We start from the raw sequence: 22,487 nt of genomic DNA, 5'->3' as shown, positions 1-22,487 counted from the left end.
TTTCGAACTAACGCCGCACCAAACTGTGACTTTTTCGTCGTGAAGAGGCACTTCTTGAATCTTCCCAGGATTTTCAGTGGCGTAAATACGGCAATTTTGCTTATTTACGGTCCCATTCAATGTGAAATGGGCTTCATCGGACATGATAATTTTGTTCCAAAATTGATCGTCATCTTCGGCCATTTCGATGACTCTTTGGGCCCATTCCAATCGAAGAAGCTTGTTCGTAAGCAACAATCTTTGCGTCAATTGAATTTTGTACGGGAACAAATGCAAATCAACGCGAATAATCCGTTGTAAAGTGGACCGAGCCATGCCCAACTGCTGAGAACGGCGTTTTTGGGATGTTCTTGGGGACCTCTCAACACTGGCTCGTACGGCAGCGATATTCTCGTCCGATCGCCTTGGTCGACTTTTATTTGGCCTCTTCGGATTAGAAAGAACCTCACCAGTCGTAAATTTTTCGTATAAACGCTTAATGGTGTTCTTAGAAGGCGCACTTTTCACATTTTTTAATTTTTTAAAAGCACGTTGAGTTTTCACAATTGATTTGTTCTGTTGAATGTAAATTTCAACTATTTCAGAGCGGTCGCGTGGCGTGTATTGTTCCATGGTAAAAATCTGCTTGGACTGACGCTTCAAACGCGGTATGTCATTAAGCGATCTGGCATCTCTGTCAAAAGTTATGGCGTCGTCAGATGGGTCCGTCGAATATGGGCAACCCTGTATGTACCTTATAGGGTCGGAAAAATCTCCTCCACTGCGTTGCAAACTTCTTACTGAAATTATAATACCCTCTGCAAGGGTATCAAAATCTACTATCTACGAAGCCCGGAAAAGACCTCACAATTCTACAGACCAATAAGTTTACGATCGTGTCTGTGCACGTTGGGAAAATTCCTTCTAACACGCATAATACCATATCTGGGAGCACACAATGTAATCCCCGCAGAAGTTAACAGAACAACCTCAGAGATACGCACAGCCTTCGAGCCTCGATATATCTCAAATCAAAACACACTTGCCTACATACACTCATAAGCTACTTGAGTCGTATCTCTACAACAGTAAGGTGCAACACAACAACATCTGCCGACTCTATATCATCGAAGCTGGAGGAAGCGCACTTGGACCTACTGTGTTTGTCCTATATACAGCGGATATTCCTACGAACGAGCAGATAACAAACATCTAGGTTCGCTAAGAGCACTGCAATCCTAAGTCGCTCTAGGTGCCCAAACCGAGCAACAACACAACTAGCCAATCACCTCATCTTAGTAGAAAGGTCGCTATCTGGCGTATTAAATTAAATGTTTACTCTCAACAGGTAAACATGCTTTCCACTATAATGTAATAGTACGCAGATTCCCCAAGTCCACGAAATAACGTATTTCGGCGCTCACCTAGACAGATGACTAGAATGAAAGAAACTACACTTAAAACTAAAAGCCAGCAGTTTCCACTGGATCTTACCCGCTCGATTGCTACTGCATCTGGACATATGACTCCCAGCAATGGGGAAACGCGAGCAGCAGCAACAAAGACATCATACAGCGCGCGCAATCAAAAATTCTGAGAACTATCACTGGGGCACCAAAACATCCATAGGGACCTCGGCATTCTTGATGTAAAAGATGAAATGAACAAACAAAAAGAGAACTAGAGTCCACCCCAATCATCTCGGAAGAGGCTTGACTCGAGTTTTCAGCAGAACCCGCCTACATAGCAACGATCCTCAAAACCAGCAATAATTTTCAGAGCCACACAACTCAGTAACAGTCATACGACCGTTAGTTAGGTTATTACCATTAGATTTGATACACTTATTGTTAGTAATACTAACATAGTATCCGAAAGAAAAAGATTCAATAAACAAATAGCAAAGCAATTAAAAAAACAAAAAGAGACGCCTCAATTAAGTTTAATTGTACTGATGAAGGTATGCCGGAGTTTTTTTACAGTTGTATTCGGAAATCAAGTAGTTTAGCTTGTTAAAGTCACATTTACGGAAGAATTTCGATTTAGTTTCACAAACTAAATAGGTAACAAGGCAGGGCAGGGAAATTTTTAATTCCATTGTGGAATAATAATCGGTCCTATGGACGGATCCAAAACAAATACCAGATCTAAAGAGTTACGGATAAAGCTAATTTGTTGTAATGATGGGACCATCAATAAAGTCATGATCCGATAAAGGCGTGCAAGCGAGTCAATGAGAGAGAGCCAAGATATATCTGGGAGTTTAAAATCACCAAAAACAATCAAATGATCCCTGTCAGAAAGAACACAAATGACCCAAATAACCAATAATTTTATGACTTTTTCTTAAAGTAGTGGGCTCAAATAGTTAGTCCAAAATTACTTACGATTTGCTGATGAGAATTTGAGTCATGTAGCTTTTCAACATGTATGGTCCTTATGGAGTATGCTTCAGACAGAAGCACGTCAAAATTTAAGTCTTTCAAATCTGTTATCCAAATTTCATTGGATGTTTCAAAAATGTACGCAAGATGGTTCGGAAGGTTTGTGTAGATATCCTTAACAAATCTCAGAAAAAGTTGAATCTAGAAGAGAAATAAGTTAAGTTTTAGTTAAGACAACATTAAACAAGAAAGGAAGCAAACTTCAGCAAGCCGAATTTTATTTACCCTTGCAGCTATTGCATAAGAAAACATTTAAGGGAAATTCTAAGGATAGGGTTACGTGTCACTACTGTGACAAAGAGGGCCACATTAAAAAAGAAACATGAACGAAAGAAATAATAAAAACAATGATAAACAAGCTAAAACCACAACATCTCAAGGCATTGCATTCATGGTGAAAGAAGTGAAAGACCAACCGGGGATAGATATTTGTGGATTTTTCTTCGATTCCGGTGCAAGCGATCATCTAATAAATGATAAGTCGCTATACGCCGATAGTATGGAGTTGGTGCCGCCATTGATGATCGCTGTGCCTAAGCAATGCGAATATATTTTCGCATCTAAGCGTGGCATCGTGCGTCTGCGCAATAAGCACGAAATAACACTAGAGGTCGTGCTGTATTCCAAACAGGCTGTAGAAAACTTGATGTCGATGAAGCGCCTACAATAGGCTGGAATGTCAATCAAATTTGACAAGAACGGTGTAACCATTTCTAAAAATGGTATGTTAAACAATATACCTTATGTTAAGTTTCAGGCATATACCATAGATGCGAATCATAAAAATAATTTTCGGTTATGGCATGAGAGGCTTGGCCATGTAAGGAATGGCAACTGTTAGAAATAAAAAGAAAAAATATATTAAGTGATAATAGCCTTTTAAATAAATTAGAAATATTCCATGAAATTTGCGAATCATGTTCAAATGGAAAACAAGAAAGGTTACCGTTTCAGCAATTTAAAGACAAGACCCACGTTCAAAGACCCCTATATTTGTAGTGCACTCAGATGTTTGTGGTCCGATTACTCTAGTTTCTCTAAATGAAAAGAATTACTTTGTGATCTTTGTTGATCAGTTTACACACTGTTGTGTTACATACTTACTTAAACACAAATCTGATGTATTTAAAATGTTTGAAAACTTTGTAGCGAAAAGTGAAGACCACTTTAATTTGAAAATTGTTAATTTGTACATAGACAATGGTAGATACACTAGTCGGCATAATTATTTTGACGAAAAACTAATGGTTCAAATTTTTATGTAACTTTTTAATGGTTTAATATAACCCAATAAATTTTTTTTCTGTTTTACTTAGTGCTAATACAAACTTAAAAATAATGAATTCAACATTTTTTCATATGAACTTAAAAAAATATTATTTTCATGTGGTGCCCTAAGTATTTTGACAAGTACCTTTTAATATGAATAACACACTTAAAGCAAGAAAGCAAGTAAACTTCGGCAAGCCGAAGTTCATATACCCTTGCAGCTATTTCAAAAACTAAATATTCTTGAAAACCCTAAAATTATGATTAACTTGCGTGTATACTTAAAAACATTGAAGCTATAATGATTTGCAGCTTAATTATTCGATAGATCCTATGGCAGCTATTTGATTGTTCCTATGGGAGCTATATGCTATAGTCGTCCGATTTTAATGAAATTTAAACCGTAATTCTGAAATATTTAACTAGTAATGGTAATATCTCGAAAAACTAAAAAAAAAAAATTAAAAAACAGGAAAGTTATAATTTTTTTGGTATTCTTTTTCCGATTGTTCCTATGGGAGCTATATGATATAGTCGTCCGATTTTGATGAAATTTAAACCGTAATTCTGAAATATTTAACCATTACTATATCTCAAAGAAAAATTAAAAAACACCAAAGTTATAATATTTTTTTTATTTATTTTTATGATTGTTTCTATGGGAGCTATATATATAGTCATCCGATTTTGATGAAATTTAAACCGTAATTCAGAAATATTTAACCATTACTATATCTCGAAGAACTAACATTAAAAAACACCAAAGTTATAATTTTTTAAAATTTATTTTTCCGATTGTTCCTATGGGAGATATATGATATAGTCGTCCGATCCGGCTCGTTCCAACTTATATATATTATAATTATTTAGAACCCGCAAATATTGGCCTTGGTTCATCGAGGCAGTGACAGGAACGAGGTCACCCAGTCCATTATACGCCACACATCCCCAGAACATCACAGAGCCTCCTCCATGGCTTACTTTTTGGCAAACTGGCCACCGTTTCTGCCTTTGTACCATTAGTAATCTTACAAAAATTTAATTTTGATGAATTAAACTCAAAGGGGCTTTTATCTCTCCATAGAACGCTTTTCCAGAACTCCTTTGACTTATTAAGCTTGTATTTTTCTGTTATATATGGTACGTCCTTGGCTTTATAAGTCTTAAAATCGTTTTCTTTTAATCGTCGTCGGACTGTGCGCTCATTTATTGGTTGTCAAAGCTGTCAAATTAAAATTATCTGCTCCGGATTGGGGCTTTCAAAAAAATATTCTTTTTAAATTCCCGTACAAGGACTCGGTCTTCACTGAGATCTGTTGTGCGCTTAGCACCCGACCTTTTAAAATTAGGCATGTCATTGTGCTTTTTAAACTTTTTAATTTGGTAGTGCACAGTTTGACGCGACACATTAAACTCATTGGCAATGTCTTTGACTGCAATTCCAGCGTTAAACTTTGCTACTATTGAAGATCTGGTAACCAAACTAAGCTCAGTCGTTTAACCCATGTTATTGACTAATTTTTAATAACTTTCTGTTTTAATAAAAACGTTTAAAATTGCTCAAAGTTAAACACAGAAGTTCATTGATTCTCTCGTGCTTAAAAATGTAAAAATATTTTCATAAAGATGCTGTCAAAATACTTGTGCCACGCAAAAAACCGTTGTCTGCATGCATTCTTATCAGTAGAAAGTGAAATCGAAAGGTAAAGGAAATAAAATTTTTCTTTGTTTTGCGCATCATTTTCGCACCGTTATTTGACGATTTCAAGCAACGCTAAGTTCAATAGTCAAAAAAGAGTTTCGTCAATATAATTATGCCACACACCTCAACTTAATGGTGTTTCACAAAGGATGATTAGAACCATTACAGAAAAAGCTCGCGCCATGGTAAGTGGTGCAAAACTTGACAAAACTTTTTGGGGTGAAGCAGTGTTAACTGCAACTTATTTAGGTAACAGAACTCCAAGCAGAGCAATTGTGTGGCAACTGCGTTGCAAACTTCTGACTTTTACCTGATTCGTGTTCATGCTAATGCATTTCAGTGTATGCGGAGTAACAGTACCTACCAATTCTAATGTTTTAATACCGCAGATCGCCCTTAGTAACGTCGTAACTTTAATCCATTGCGTATCTTTAGAATTAAGTTCGCTGCACTCGAAAAATATTTAAGATTTCTCGAAAAAACAGAAGCCAGAATTTAAGCGCGATGTCACTGAGCTGAAAGAGGCCACTTCCAAGAGAGCAACTTTCAGAAAACGCAGCGATAGGAGCGGTCGTTGTTGTTGTTCATCAAATCCAGAAATTGTACCCGTTGTTTGGCGAGAGTCGAAGAAAATGAACAACGAGAACTCCAGCTGGCGTTGTTGGGTATTTGTCGGTGTCTTTTAGTGTGAGAATCGTTTCTCACAACACAACCGTCGCACTACCCGAGAAGGTTTGGCATATTAATTAGTAATTTTATTACCCCTTTGGGCAAATCAACACAGGCTGTGCAAAATGTGAGGCGTCTATCGCGAACAACGGGCCGCCTTGAAGCTACGTAGCTGCGTAGCAAAAACCTCGGAATTGCACTCGGTGCAAAGAAAAAACAACCGACCACAATCAGAGCTGATGATGATGATCCGATCCGGAATCAATCAAGGCTCTTGCCTGGTGGAACACTCCGTATTTGTCCTGGATGACAACTAGAGCGGTATGGATAAGAGCTCGATTGGATTGGCGAGAAAGACATCAAATTTCCTGTGTAGAGCTAAATTTGATTGGGAAGTTTGCAACGATAAATGGTGCGACCTGCTATAAGTATTACAGCAAAATTTCGAAGGACAGCCATCTGCGATGTGGCCTTTATTAAGACAATTCAAACATAGAGCGGAGTAAAAGTAACATATAAAGGATATAATAATTGAGGAACTTAACTAAGAGTAGATATGTATAATAGGGTCCTTAGAACTTAAGTGTGTGTGTATGCACATATGTGTATGACTGCTTGCTACAATTCCTAAGTCCACAAGAATTAAAAAAAAAATTTAAAATTAGAAGTTAAAATATTTGTTTCATTTTTGTTTTTAATATTCCGATCGTTCCCATGGGAGCTATGTTATAGTCGTTTAATTTTGATCAAATTTTAACCGTAACTGCAATATAATAAACTATTACTAAATGTTGAAAAACTTTAAACAAAAATTAAAAATCCTCAGTTATAATTTTTTTCATATTTTTTCCCGATTGTTCCTATGGGAGCCATATGAAATGTCTCCTTTATTGCGTTGCAAACTTTTGACTAAAATTATAATACCATCTGCAAGGGTATAAACAAAAAGGCGAGATAGCAAGAAGTTAGACTACACGCTTATGGAATAATTTTAGATTATGGACCGATCATTTTTTAAGAAGATCGTGAATTACGATAAAATATATTTCTAAATGAACTTTTAAATGCCGGTTACTTGCCGTTCACTCAATGGTAAAGGCAAGAGTGGACGAGAAATTACATAAAATTAGCTGCAATCTAGACTTTATCGTAACCGACCGGGTATCCAATATGACATGCGCCTTTCAAAGCAACCGTCATATACACTGCGTTAATCATTTACTTAACAATGTAGTGAAAAAAGATATAAAAAATTGTGCAGAAATCAACATACTTTTGACCAAGTAGAACAAGCTTGTGAAATAATTTTAAAAATCTGGCAAGAACTCAATATTGGATCAAACCCTTAAAAGCTATTGCCAAACAGGATGGAAATGTTTATTATAGCTGTTACTCACTTTTTTGCCAAGTCTCTGATTTCAAATAAGTTTGCTTAAATTAAGATTAGTTTTAAATTTAAATTTGAAACAATAATTACTATTTTACAATTATTTAATGAAAATGTTTCTTCCTTCAACCTGAAACCCTTTTTTTATAGAATTTTTCTCACCAAATTGAAAGTGGGTACTTTTGGGAGGAAATTCTTGCCTAAGTAGAGTTAACATCTCCAAACTGAGAAAAGCAACCGTTTTCGTTGTTTAGTAGCTTTCGAAAAAATTCATGCAGAAAAATTAGCTATACACCAAAATTTGAGGAATCTCAAGTGCTATCCTTAAAAATTTGTTTTTAAATATACCAAAAAAAGTATTTTTGAATAACTTTTAAACGGAGCATCGGATCCAAGCAAACTGTGTTAAAAAAGTGTAATATTTTACAAACGCAAGTTTCTGTCACTTAAAAAAATTGTAGTATGTAACTTTTACCGCCTTTTTTCCTCAACCAATCAATTTTCTTAAAGTCTTGGTATGCAATTCTTATTCATTTAGCGATACCTTTCGATTGGTGTGTTACTCGTCACGATCGGACCACCACAGCAGCTTCTATATAATAGTAGTCTCCTATGCACACGCTCTTGGAGCGAATCGTCACTATATGCACTGCCTTCCATAGTAATATTCTTGATGAGGATCGATAGCCGAGCCGATCTGTCCGTCTGTGTCCGTGCGTATGAAGATCGCGGAAACTAAAAAAGCTTAAAATGCGGGATTTGAAACGCAGACACTACTATTATGTACGAACCGCAAGGTTATTTCAAAATGTCTACTCTAACGCCAAAAAATCGCGAAACACTAAACACGTCTTTCACGTCACTTTTAGACATGTTAGTCCTTAGCTGTTGACCTCTGAGTGTGTGTTCCGGTCATATTTATCAGAACTGCATTGCCAACACAAGAAGTTAAGAGTTAAATAAATAAACAACACTCACTTGAATTGGAAACTCTATAGACCCTCACCTATTATGAGTTGTTATTTTTAAGCAAGTGAAGAAAGTGACCCCTGACTCTATTTTTAAAAGTGACTACATATTTTTCCAATCCAAGTTAAGTTAATTCACGGACCGAAATCAGGAGTTCTACCGATTGTCTTCTAAAATATTACTCTTATTTATTATTGTTGAACGTTGATGCACTATAAACCGTTTAAACAAGTGGCCCAACGAAAACAAGCACGAGCTTGTTATCGAGTTCGCGAAGAAAACACAAATAACATGATTTAGAGACATTTATAAAAAACTAAAACTAAGTACGGTGCAAATATGTTAAAATTGTAGTTTTCAAAACAGGGATAGAGGATGAAATACATATTTGATTAAATAGATTAAATAGAGGGTAATATTCTTAATTAGGACGGACAAGGCAAGGATATAATAATTTAGTTGCATAAATTCCATCAAATTCTTTCGTCCATCGCTTCATTACCCCGATAAATCTCATGGCCTTGTTGACAGTAGACTTTATGTAACAGTCGAAATTAAATTTAGGGTCAAGGAGAACTCCTAAATCATTGTCATTGGCATCTGTATAAATACTATCAGTTAGCAATTTGTTCTTAAATCCTTTAACTAAAACAGATGTCAATTCAATTAGGTTCGTGGTAGTTGACCTTCGCTTAACAAAACCTTGTTGATAAGATGATATTAGCGAGGAACACATATGTTGAAATTGAAAAGTAAAACGCTCAAATGATATACGTATTGCAGACAATTTAGAAATACCTCCATAATTTTAAGAATCCGACATTCCCCTCTTTTCATGGGGTGGAATTATAAAAGGAATATTTCCAACTAGTTAGAAAAATTGATGTTGAGGTAGACAAATGAAACAGTTTAAGAATCGGTTTACAAATAGTTGAGGCACAAAACTTAAGCACGCACTCAGGAAGCCCGTCCGGCCCTGGAGAGTATGTTGGTGTTGTGGTCTCCAAATCCCCTAGAAGACAGCTTTCTGTTATTACCGTGGAAAAAATACAAGCTAAGAATAACCTGAATTTAGACAAGAATCCGCACTGTAGGTAGTTTGGAAGAACTTGTGGCACCAATAACAGGCAGCGGTAAAACGTTTGCAATTGCACTAAAAGTAATAGCAACAACTACAGCAACGGCAGAAAAATTAACAACTTGCGATGTTGTCCACTGCAGCGCCAACTACGAGGGCAATAAAAACTTAACAACTAAACTAATAAACTAAACAAACAATATTCAACATGGTTCGCCACATCCAATTAAAGCGTAAGCTCAGCTTAGCTGAAATTCAACCAGGACTGGGTCAAGAGACCCATCCGAAACCAAAGCCCCAACCAAATTACATTAGGAAGAAAATCTTGAACGCTCTGGGCAACAAAATTGTTGCGCTGGTCGGGGACGGAAATTTGTATGTTGTTCCGCTCACTAAGGCAACTACTACACGTAGCAACTTAAAAGCAGCAAAGGCTTGCAATACTAAAAGGAATCGTGCCCGACGTAACCCCCAATGCAGCTATTAATGACCTTAAAGAAAACGGTTTTCCTTCAAAGAAGATAAGTAACATCATTAACAAGGACAAAAAACCGCAAGCACTCTTCAAGGTAGAGCTAGAGCCAGTTCGCGAAAGTCTTCGGGAAACTGAAACCGAAGGCTCCGGGCGGTGACCTAATAACCCAAAAAATGATAATTGAACTTCAAAACTCTGCTATTAAGGTTATTTGTAAACTCTTCAATGGGATAACACGTCTCGGCTACTATTCGAAAAAATTGAAAGAACCCAATATTATAATAAACAAGAAAGGAAGCAAACTTCGCCACGCCAAAGTTCATATAACCTTGCAGCTATTGCAAAAATTAAATATTCTTGAAAGCTATGATAATTTGCAGGTCAGTTATTCGAAATTAAAAGCGTTATTATGATCTGTCAAATTATTAATAAGTAAAAGAGAATTTCTAAAGAAAATTACGAAATAGAAAAGTTACATTTAATATATAATATTTAACCATTACTATATGTCAAAGAACTAAAAAAAAAATTAAAAAACAGCACTTATAATTTTTTTTCATTTATTTATATGCTATAGTCGTCCGATCCGGCTCGTTTCGTACTACCTGCAATAGAGAGACAAATTTTGGAAAAGTTTTATGCAGATAGCTTTAAAACTGAGAGACAAGTTTGCGCAGAAACGGACGGACAGACGAACATGGCTAGATCGACTCTCCTGGTGTTTCTGACTGATATTATAATACCCTCTGCAAGGGTATAAAAATTCGAATTTTTTTTTGTAATTCCCCTACGCCATTTTTAAAAAAAACGTTTTAAAGTTTTAGTCGACGGTCGGTGCGCAAGGGGCACTTCCCACCTTAAGCCGCATTTTTCGACAACTTAGATGTAGGCTTTTGAAACTTCGGCATTTGATTTTGAAGGCAAGATAGTACTCCCCTTAAGTTGGTCAATCTCAAAAGATACAGGGACTCGAGTATAGAAAGAAATCTTTACTGGCGTCTAAAGAAAAAGTCGCTAAAGTTTGAGCACAAAAATTTGATTAAGGGTTTAATTTTGTAACTATTTGACTTGAAGAATTAATAACGATAAATAGCACGTATACGTGGGATATCTAGCATTTTTAGCCGCTTTCCCGCTAGGCTAGCCGGTTTGCCAAAGAGTAGTTTTCAGCTCGAGCTGCCTAAGACCCTAAAACATGGATTTAATTCAAACAAAACAAGAAAAGAAGCAATCCGGCTCGTTCCGACTTATATACTACCTGCAACCGAAAAACAACTTTAGGGAAAATTTTAGTCAGATAGCTTTAAAACTAAGAGATAATTTTGTGTGAAACGGAAGAACGAACGGACAAGCGGAAATACGGACAGATGGGCGGACAGACAGACATGTCTAGATCAATGCTGATCAAGAAAATATATACTTCTAGGGTCAAAAATGAGTTGTTCACTGCGTTGCAAGCTTTCGACTAAAATTATAATAATCTGGCTGTTCCAGTTTTCACTAGGAAGTGAATTCGTTAACATTGGTGGATTTTCCTTTAACATAATCAAAGTTTCTTTGCTTGCTAGCAAATTTCCTAGGGAAATTACTATTTGGCGTGAAATAAAACAGCTGACTGCCGCTACTGCTTTTAACAAAAACCTATGATTTGCCTAAGTTTTCCATGCAAATCCCTGATCAAAATTTGGCCCGCTGTTTTTCTAATATTTGTGCATTATTGGTGCACACATTAATTGTCTAAAATCAGTCAAAAAAAAAATTATTAGCCAAAAATAACAAATTCTTTTTTAGGGCAGTGATGGAAACTGCCAACAAAAGTGTTGAACAACTCGTGTGAATCAGCTGCTTGGCACCAGTGTTGTAAACATTTCACAAGTAGTGTTTGGAACCAAAGTTGCCAAAGACGATGAAAAATGTCCCAACACAACATGCTCTGCACAATAAGTTTATAAAATTTGGGGTAATAAGAACAAAAACATTTTTAAACAAAACTTAGATAATTAACACTTCGAACCATATAAAAACAAACCGAATAGCGCTTGCTTAAAATAAGTACCATGAAAATAATTTCTTTTTTCGTACCATGACAACCCTCGCTTTGTTTCTATAAAATTCGTTCCGAAATTAGAACAGGGGCGGCGGATTTGCAAAACTCCAGAAGGTTAGAATCAAAGCGATTCTGAGGTGCCATCACAAAATAATTTTTAAAAAGTCAAATATGTTACTATTAACCAAATCTGTTATGCAACAACGTTCTTAAAACATCAAAGAATAAGGTAAAATTTCATTTACATTCGCAAAGTATTTTAAAAGAATTAATTTCTGTTCTTGCGGATCTAAATCAGACAAATGCTTGGTGAAAAGTTCCCGTGCGTTTTTTGTGGAAGCTAACAGAGAATTAATAGAGGGAACTTAGATTCCGTGCAAATCTTTCGGAAGTGAAAATTAAAAGAGGTCTGGGAAATTCGAATCCGTGTGAATCTTTCGGAAGTGAAAACTGGAACAGGGAATATATAGATATATGCTATAGTCGTCCGATCCGGCTGTTCCGACTTATATACTACCTGCAATGGAAAGACAGCTTTTGGAAAAGTCTCATGCAGATAGCTTTAAAACTAAAAGACTAGTTTGCGTAAAATCGGACGGACAAACGGACATGGCTAAATCGACTCTCCTAGTGATGCTGATCAAGAATATATATACTTTATAGGGTCGGAAATGTCTCCTTCACTGCGTTGCAAACTTCTGACTGAAATTATAATACCCTCTGCAGGGGTATAAAAATTAGTTTCGTCGGATTCTGTAAAAATCACCTGAATATTGTAAGATTCCTATAACCATTTTAATACCCGTTACTCGTAGAGTAAAAGGTTATACTGTATTCGTTAAAAATTATGTACAGGTAGAAGAAAGCTTTTTCGGCCTATAAAGTAAATATAACGGTGTGAAAAAAGTCTTGCGGTATTTTCGGTGTCGTTGCAAGCGCGTAGTTCTAGTTGTATTCATCGCATCGGGTCATGCAATAATATTTTTGAAAGGAGTTTTCACGCGCTAAAAGTTGTTGTTTGGTTCAGTCGTTCGTGAGTTTTAGCGTCGGAAACATATAGCAAATTAAAGAGACACCCGTCATTTTTACAGTACTTCTACGACGAGGGCAAAAATGTAACCTGTAATGTTAACAACTGGATCCCTTGAAGGCAGCACTCGTGCAGAAGAAGCTATCTTTGATTGAATTGACTGAATTGAGTTCCATCTGGACACACATCCCGGATGGGAGTTTTTTTTGAGTCCACCGAATAGTCCTGACGTTGCACCAAGTGATTGCCACCGGATACTGTCCAAGGCGAACGAGCTTGGTAGTCGGAGGTTGGCTGTTGGAAGTTTAAGAAAGATATTTAGCCCTGTTTCAGTTTTCACTTCCGAAAGATTCGAACGGGTTCGAATTTCCGAGACCTGTTCCAGTTTTCAAGTCCGAAAACTTCACACGGAATCTAATTCCCTCTGTTAATTCTCTGTTAACTTCAGTCAAAATCTCACGGAAACTGTCCGCCAAGCAATTGGGTGGCGTAATAAATTCCGCAAGAACAGAAATTAATTCTTTGAAAATACTTTGCGATAATTTATTTGACTGGAATCGCTTCGATTCTAACCTACTGGAACTTTGCAAATCATCCGCCTCCTCCGAATTTGATAGAAGCAAAGCAAGGGTTGTCATGGTTCGATAAAAAACAATTATTTTCTTGGGACTTATTTTTAGCAAGCGCTTTTCGGTTTGTTTTTATATGGTTAGAAGTGTAAATTATCTATGTTTAGTTTAAAAGTGTTTTGTTCTTATTACCCCTTAATTTAATGTACTTATTTTGCAAAGCGTGTTGTGTTGGGACCTATTTCATCGTCTTTGGCAACTTTGGTCCCGAACACTTATTGTGCCAAGCAGCTGACTCACGCAAAAAATGTAAAATACCAAATGTAAGAAAAACGAAAATTTTCTGTATTTAAAACTAATTTTATTAGGACGAAACATAAGAACAACAAACAAGACGTCATATTTATGAAGTTTATGGAGGAAAACGTGGACATTGCCGGGGGGTTTTTGAAAGGAGACAGATCTGGCAAATGAAAAATGTTAGCATCGCATCTTAAATTTCGGCTATTGCGTTTAATGTCCAACAGTTGTTGTCTTCTCCACTCCTTATTTGCCAAAAGTAGCAAAAACATTGTTAAAATCAAACCAACAATATTTGATTTATTTCGGGCAACACACAGCTAATTTCCACACGAGTTGTTGAACACTTTTGTTGGTCAGTTTCCATCACTGCCTTTAAAATAAGTATAATTTGTTTTATTTTGGCTTCCAATGATATTTGGACTGATTTTAGACATTCAATTCGTGCATTAAAAATGCACAAAGATAAGGAACAGCAGCGGGCCAAATGTTCAGAGATTTACCTGGAAAACTTAGGCAAATCATAGGCTTTTATTAAGAGCAGTAGCGGCAGTCAGCTGTTTTATTTCCCTCAAAATAGTAATTTCCCTAAAAAACTTGCTAGCTAGGGAACTTTGATTATGTTTAAGGGAAGTCCGCTAATGTTAACGAATTCACTTCCGAGTGAAAACTGGAACAGGCCTGTATATTTTTTGACGATTTTCAACGAAATTTCTAAGGCAGCTATATAATATCTTACGAGTTTTGTTTTTATTTAATTTTCCTATAGTTTCAGGTAAAAATCAGAAGTTTGCAACGCAGTTGCCACACAATTGCTCTGCTTGGAGTTCTGTTACCTAAATAAGTTGCAGTTAACACTGCTTCACCCCAAAAAGTTTTGTCAAGTTTTGCACCACTTACCATGGCGCGAGCTTTTTGAATCACCATTAAGTTGAGGTGTGTGGCGTAATTATTTTGACGAAACTCTTTTTTGACTATTGAACTTAGCGTTGCTTGAAATCGTCAAATAACGGTGCGAAAATGATGCGCAAAACAAAGAAAAATTTTATTTCCTTCACCTTTCGATTTCTCTTTCTACTGATAAGAATGCATGCAGACAACGGTTTTTTGCGTGGCACAAGTATTTTGACAGCATCTTTATGAAAATATTTTCACATTTTTAAGCACGAGAGAATCAATGAACTTCTGTGTTTAACTTTGAGCAATTTTAAACGTTTTTATTAAAACAGAAAGTTATTAAAAAAGAGTCAATAACATTGGTAAAACGGCTGAGCTTAGTTTGGTTACCAGATCTTCAATAGTAGCAAAGTTTAACGCTGGAATTGCAGTCAAAGACATTGCCAATGAGTTTAATGTGTCGCGTCAAACTGTGCACTACCAAATTAAAAAGTTTAAAAAGCACAATGACATGCCTAATTTTAAAAGGTCGGGTGCTTAGCGCACAACAGATCTCAGTGAAGACCGAGTCCTTGTACGGGAATTTAAAAAGAATATTTTTTTGAAAGCCCCAATCCGGAGCAGATCATTTTAATTTGACAGCTTTGACAACCAATAAATGAGCGCACAGTCCGACGACGATTAAAAGAAAACGATTTTAAGACTTATAAAGCCAAGGACGTACCATATATAACAGAAAAATACAAGCTTAATAAGTCAAAGGAGTTCTGGAAAAGCGTTCTATGGAGAGATAAAAGCCCCTTTGAGTTTAATTCATCAAAATACATTTTTTGTAAGATTACTAATGGTACAAAGGCAGAAACGGTGGCCAGTTTGCCAAAAAGTAAGCCATGGAGGAGGCTCTGTGATGTTCTGGGGATGTGTGGCGTATAATGGACTGGGTGACCTCGTTCCTGTCACTGCCTCGATGAACCAAGGCCAATATTTGCGGGTTCTAAATAATTCTACGTTTAGTTCAGGAGACAGGCTTATTGGACAATCCTTCATTTTGCAACAGGATAACGCCCCATGCCACAAAGCCAAGATGACGACATTTTTGAGGGATGTTGGTGTTTATTTTGGACTGGCCACCTCAATGTCCAGATTTAAATATAATTGAACACTTCTGGTCTCTTATAAAACGTAAAAGAACAGTATCGTTGAATAAAACCAGAGAGGAGACAATTTCTTTGGTCTCTTCTCTTTGGGATCATCCAAAATTTGGTCGATTCAGTACCCGCAACGAATGCAAAAAGATGTTTAAACCAAAGGAAATTATATATTTTAGTAAATTGTTTTATTTTTCTTTGGTTTTTATACCCTTGCAGAGGGTATTATAATTTCAGTCAGAAGTTTGCAACGCAGTGAAGGAGACATCTCCGACCCTATAAAGTATATGTATTGTTGATCAGTATCACTAGGTGAGTCAATCTAGCCATGTCCTTCTGTCCTTCCGCCAATCCGTCAGTTTCTACGCAAACTGGTTTATCAGTTTTAAAGCTATCTGCGTGAAACTTTCCCAAAAGTTGTCTTTCTATTGCAGGTAGTACACAAGTCGGAAAAATTATTGAAAAAAAATTATAAGTCTGCTAATTAAATTTTTTTGTTTTTGTAGTGTTTCGAAATATAGTAATGGTTAAATAATTCAGAATTACGGTTGTAATTTCATAAAAATCGGACGACTATAACACAAAGCTCGCATACAAATAATAAAAATATTAAAAAACAAGAAAGAAAGAAAACATCGGCAAGCCGACGTTCATATACCCTTGCAGCTTTTGCAAAAACTAAATATTCCTGAAAACATTAAAATTATGATTTACTTGTACTTATATGTTTAAAGAACATTGAAGCTATGATAATTTGCAGCTCAATTATTAGATAGTTATTATACCCTTGCAGAGGCTATTATAATTTCAGTCAGAAGTTTGCAACGCAGTGAAGGAGACATTTCCGACCCTATAAAGTACATATATTCTTGATCAGCATCACTAGGCTAGCCATGTCCGTCTGTCCGTCCGTCCGTTTCTACGCCAACTAGAAAGTTGTATTTCTATTGGAGCTAGTATATAAGTCGGAACGAGCCGGATCGGACGACTATTGCATATAGATCCCATAAGAACAATCGAAAAAATAAATTAAGAAAAACAAGAAAGAAAGCAAACTTCGGCAAGCCGAAGTTCATATACCCTTGAAGCTATTGCAAGAATTAAATACTTTTGAAAACATTAAAATTATGATTTACTGCGTATATGTTGAAAAACATTAAAGCTATGATGATTTGCAGCTCAATTGTTAGATATATATTTTTATTATTTCTATGGGAGCTATGTGATATAGTCGTCCGATTTTGATGAAATTTAAACCGTAATTCTGAGATAATTACCCAATACTATATGTCGAAGAACTAATAGCCTGATTCCATTGCCGCATTAGTGGACTTTTTAAATGTGCCTGATTCCATTGGCGCACTAGCATTTAGCTAATGCTACTCCGACATGTGAGTGGCACGAGCAGCTGATCTGGGTTTGTTTACTTTTGCATTTTGGCAAATCCAAAAGGAATTAATCAAAATTAATGAACATGAGTGAGTTTACTAAACTCTGTAATGCTCAGCAGGACGTCCATAATGCGACCGAGGCATTTGCCAACTTGGACGACAAGGAAGAGAAGCTGATTGCGTTGTTATGACGGGTTTGCAATGGAGACCATCACAGTTTCCAAAAAGGGCTAGGATTCCCGTATATGTGGGTGCTATTTCCTGCCAGAGATCCAGCAGTAATGCATTGTGGTACTGCGAGCAGAATTTGCTGCGTCATTTTTATACAAAATAGATTTTATATTCAAAAGACATCAAAAATTGCGCCAACCTTGCATATAGAAAACAGCTGTTGTAGTGGTGGCACGAACAAAATATCGGTAAACATCGGTATTTTCCGGTATTTTTTCTAAAAATGTTCGGGGCGAATGGTTTTTAATCGCATTTAAAAATCGCATTTATTTTAAATGCGGAATTTAGCCTTATGGGATTCCCTGTGTAAATAAATGCGCATTAGGCTAAATGCGTTTTAATGCGCCAATGGAATCAGGCTATAAGAAAAAAATTAAAAAAACAGCTAAGTTATCATTTTTTTTTCATTTTTTTTCCGATTGTTCCTATGCTATTGTCGTCCGATTTTGATGAAATTTAAAACGTAATTCTGAAATAATTAACCAATACTATATGTCGAAGAACTAAGAAAAAATTAAAAACAGCTTAGTTATAATTTTTTTTTCATTTTTTTTCCGATTGTTCCTATGGGAGCTATATGATATAGTCGTCCGATTTTGATTAAATTTAAACCGTAATTCTGAAATAATTACCCGAAAAAACGAGGAATGACTAAATTGACGACACCAGTGTTTATATACATAAAAATACATTTATAAATACAATTTTTTAATAAAGCAATATTGTACTTACTTCAGGATTAAACGATGGGCGAAAATGTTTATGGAGCTCAATTATAATGCGAAGGCTTACAATAACATTTTCTTCGTTATCAGATTTTAATATTTTAAGCATCATAGTTATTATTGACTTGACATGTTGTCTCAAGCTTTCTGTTATTGGCAATCTGTGGATCATCTCCAAAATAAGCTTTCGGATCTGAAATATAATATAATTTAAACTTGTTCTTAAGTCAAAATCAAAATAAAACATTTCTAAAATTGAAAAATCGTTAATCGTATTATATACATTAGCAGTTACAAAAGTAGACACCCAAAAATTCCACGAACCATTTGTATTTTTTCATGATAATGAGGTGCTCCTGAACAAAAGACTAATAGTTAACCTATGTTCCATAAGTTAAGCGTATCTCGATATAAATAAAAATACAAAAATCCTGTGTTTGACAATTTTTAATAACGTATAACTGGTATTACTTAATTTGATTTGCTGTAAAACACTCTTATAACACCACCGCATTATATAATAAAAGTCCCCGGCTTTGCCGTCAATGTTGAAGTTTTTGATTTCACACATATTAATTTGTTAAAAATTTAAATATTACACTGGTTTACAAATTTAAATTAACGAAATCCTTAAGAGATCAAACCTTGATGGACTTCCTGATTTATAATATGACACTTCCAATTTTTTGGTTGGTACCATTTTTTTAGTGTAAATAACGTTTTTCCCCTGTTTTCCCTGTAAATCTGTAGATTGTTCCTATGCCGTTTTGGTAATATTTACTTTAATAACTCGCCTTATGACTTGACTTTAATGATTGTCAATTGACAACGTAGTCGAGTCCACTGTGGTATGCACACATATCGAGAGTGCACATTTACTTCATATATATGTGAGCTGTTTTGTTAGTCTCAACTCGATTTTTATTTATTATGTAGTTAATATAAAAAAAAATACAAATGTTCGGGTTTGTCTGTTTTTTCGGTTTTTTTCTACGGCGTGACTTCTTTCTTTTTCCATGCTGCTTCTGCTGAATTTATTTTCTTCCATTACCAGAACAGCCCGTTCATTCATCACCAAAAAATCTATAACGCGTTCTATACTTTTCTGCTGCTGTTTTACTGCTCTACTGCTTTCTGCAAATTTACTACTTATCCTCTGCTTATGTTACTTTACAATCTTACAAATATTTAGCAGTAACAGCCAGTTGCCGCAGAAAAATAAATTTAAAACACTGGTCTTTGTTGCCTAAACTCGTGTCATATTCAAGTGTCTTCTAACTGCACCGAAATATGATCGCAACATTCTGGTGTGACTCCAAACAACAACATTGATCGCTTACACATATGTGCATAGCATGCTCTGTCTTGCAGCGGCGTCAATATATTTTGTCATTATATATTCGTTTTATATGTTGTATATAAAACCCTTATATACAAACGCCCGCTCTGCAATAGCCTCTTTGGAAAAGTAGAGCGCAGCCTTTAGGAAATTCTATTTTTAAATAACATTTGTACGATACATTCAATAAGTAAAATTCTGAGCGAAACTAAAAGTGATTCTTTTTTATTTTAAATGCAGCCTTTCTATATTTAAATAATTTAATAATAGTAAATAAAGTACGAAAATATAATGAAAATATTTTTTAATAAGATTAATATTAAATGTTAATTAAATGTTTATGAAAATATGGTCCAAAATAAAAAAATATGTCATGTATATAAGCCAAACATTCCAATCTGTTTTATTGGATCGGATTTACGATCTAACGTATTTGTTGAAGGTTCTCTGTGGCTTCTTTCTATTTTACCTAAAGTCTGGTGGTGGTGAGCAGTAGATGTTATGTTTTCAATGTTTACATTTACATAAATCGTTGATTACTAAATTCTCGTATTCGCACTTTAGAATAAAGGATTCAAATATACCTTTTACTACAGTTTTTGCAATTTTATTTGGTATTGGATTGGGGAAAAGGTATTTTTTTAAGTCACAAATTAGGGTAACTGCATATTAAATTTTTTTTTCTGATTTAGGTTATAGACCGATCGTATCCACTAACACTCTTTTAAATACACTTAAAGGTGTTTCGGTAATTTTCAATGGAGTTTTTGTATGTTTTGTTGTTTTGGCCCGATGAAAAATTATGTAGTATAATGGAGTTATTTTTATAAAATGTATATTTTTTATATACTTTTTTTAATGTTTTCTAATACAATTTTTTTTGTGTATAAAAATAGATGGTAATTGATTTTATTTCTTTTTAGGTATGGCCATACCATTTCCAAATAGAGCATGAAAATGTAATGAAAATATTTGTAATAATATATAAAGGAATATTAATATTTTTTTAAATGAAATTATAATAAATAAAATAGTACGATTATTATTAAAAATGATTAAAATTAAAAGAAATTATATTTAATAAATTAGTACGATAAAGTAAGACTATATTCCAATGGTATATACATACACTCATAGAAATTTCTTCTTAAAATCTAGTAAAATCGCCAATGAATTTTCGCCAAAGGCAAGTCGCCGTCATTTAAAAATTTCGTTCTTAGATTAATGGTGATTCCTTTCTTCAAACAAGAAATGCAGCTCTTAAACCAAGAAATAAAATTTCTCAAGTCTAGAAATATTATTTCTTAAATCTAGAAAAAAAATGTTTTTAAATTAGAAAAAATATTTCTTGAAACAAGAAAAAATATTTCTTAAAGCAAAAAATATTTCTTAAAAATATGATAGTTTCTCAGAGTTCTGCCAGAGGAAGCGTCGTATGTATTTGTATGAAATTGCAGACGGCGACATACACACACTGACAAGTTTCGACGTGCAAACTACTCATACAAATGACGAGAAGAAAACCCCGCTAGCTAACAGGCATGAAATTTAATTTAAACTTTAACTAGGGGGGAGAAGATGATAAAGATAAACATGATTTTTAAAATTCACATAAGAACTTTGTAATGCACAAATAATAAAATTTTTATTTGGTCGTCGGAGAGAATCGAACACAGGCCTTCCGCGCGGGAGTTGGACATTGTAACACTAGGCTATGTTCGCACTCAAAGAATGAACGTCAAAAGTAATGACTGTTCGTCAGCTTGGACGAGTCATTTTAAAAAAAATCAACACATTCATATATTTTTAGAGTTGCTTTAGAATCTGATACTATATATTCAGAAATTGTTTAATTTTATGTATTAGCAATAAAAAGTTGTTATCATTTTAGATAATTTCCTTAAGTTTTTTGTCTACCTTAAGTTAGCTAAGCACATTAGGACACGTGAGTGATTTCCCTTTTCATCAAATACAAAAAAAAAAAAAGAATCTCGTGATGGGGGATTTGAACTCGTGCTGCTCAGATTTCTGGTCAGGCAACTTAGCCGCTAGGCTACTATTAATCGGCTCAGTTAAATGCTGATCTTCAAAGGCGAATTCTCCTTTAAAAACCTAATGAATGACGCTGCTGAGCCGAACGCCCTTTGAGCTTTCGGCAAAGTCATCCGATTGACATCGTTGACTTCGTATTTTACCGTTCTTTTTCTTTCGAATTGCTTTTGTAAGTAAAAGGCTGGTTTTCTATTTTTGAGGGATATTGCTCTATGGAACTTGTAAAGACCACGATCTCCCACTGAAAGAAAACACTTTATATCAACTGATAATTATATTCTTTATTGACCATCCGCTCTGGTCGGTGACTCTGGAAGTAATAATAAGGCGTTGCCAACGGATTGGCAAAGTACCAGCCAAACCTACTGTGGAGATAGGGAGAGAACATTACTCTTCTCCTTAGTGTCGCTCTCTGCTGTTAGAGGTCGCCACACCCCTTCCTTTTTCTTTAGACGGAGTCTCAGGTCCTCGTTTGGTATATGCTGCTTACCAGACATCGAATCCTTCTGCCCCGTTAAAGCATAGAATTTCGAGACATCCTGTGAGCTTTAAGTCTCTGGTGTTGGCTGTAACAATATCGAAGTTGAAAGAAAGGAGTCGGCGTCGACGTCCACCGGATTTGTCGACATAGACGATTTAGTCTCTACTATCTATTTTAAATGACCAACGTTTCTGGTGTACGTCTTACCACCCCCGAGTATCTGGACAACATTTCCTTCTCGCTTAGTAACCTCATAAGTGGTCGTATCAAATGTAGGTGTCAATTTGTGTGGGAATACTACGTTC

The 22,487-nt window shown here is 35.3% G+C and overlaps 1 protein-coding gene across 3 annotated transcripts in view; it reads right to left on the bottom strand.

The window, feature by feature from the left end:
* Nucleotides 1-22,487, bottom strand: part of LOC128263966 (transcription-associated protein 1-like) — a 249,763-nt gene that overhangs the window by 193,623 nt on the left and 33,653 nt on the right. For all 3 annotated transcript variants that reach the window (XM_052999246.1, XM_052999247.1, XM_052999248.1), the window contains exons 2-3: nucleotides 18,318-18,503; nucleotides 2,367-2,564 (exon numbers count right to left, since the gene is read on the bottom strand). In XM_052999246.1, coding sequence (XP_052855206.1) covers nucleotides 2,367-2,564; nucleotides 18,318-18,503 — 384 coding nt within the window. The remainder of the gene's footprint in view (nucleotides 1-2,366; nucleotides 2,565-18,317; nucleotides 18,504-22,487) is intronic.

This window comes from Drosophila gunungcola, unplaced genomic scaffold, assembly GCF_025200985.1.
Source record: "Drosophila gunungcola strain Sukarami unplaced genomic scaffold, Dgunungcola_SK_2 000035F, whole genome shotgun sequence".
Classification (NCBI taxonomy): Eukaryota; Metazoa; Arthropoda; class Insecta; order Diptera; family Drosophilidae; genus Drosophila; species Drosophila gunungcola.
This window is presented reverse-complemented; position numbering and strand designations above follow the sequence as displayed.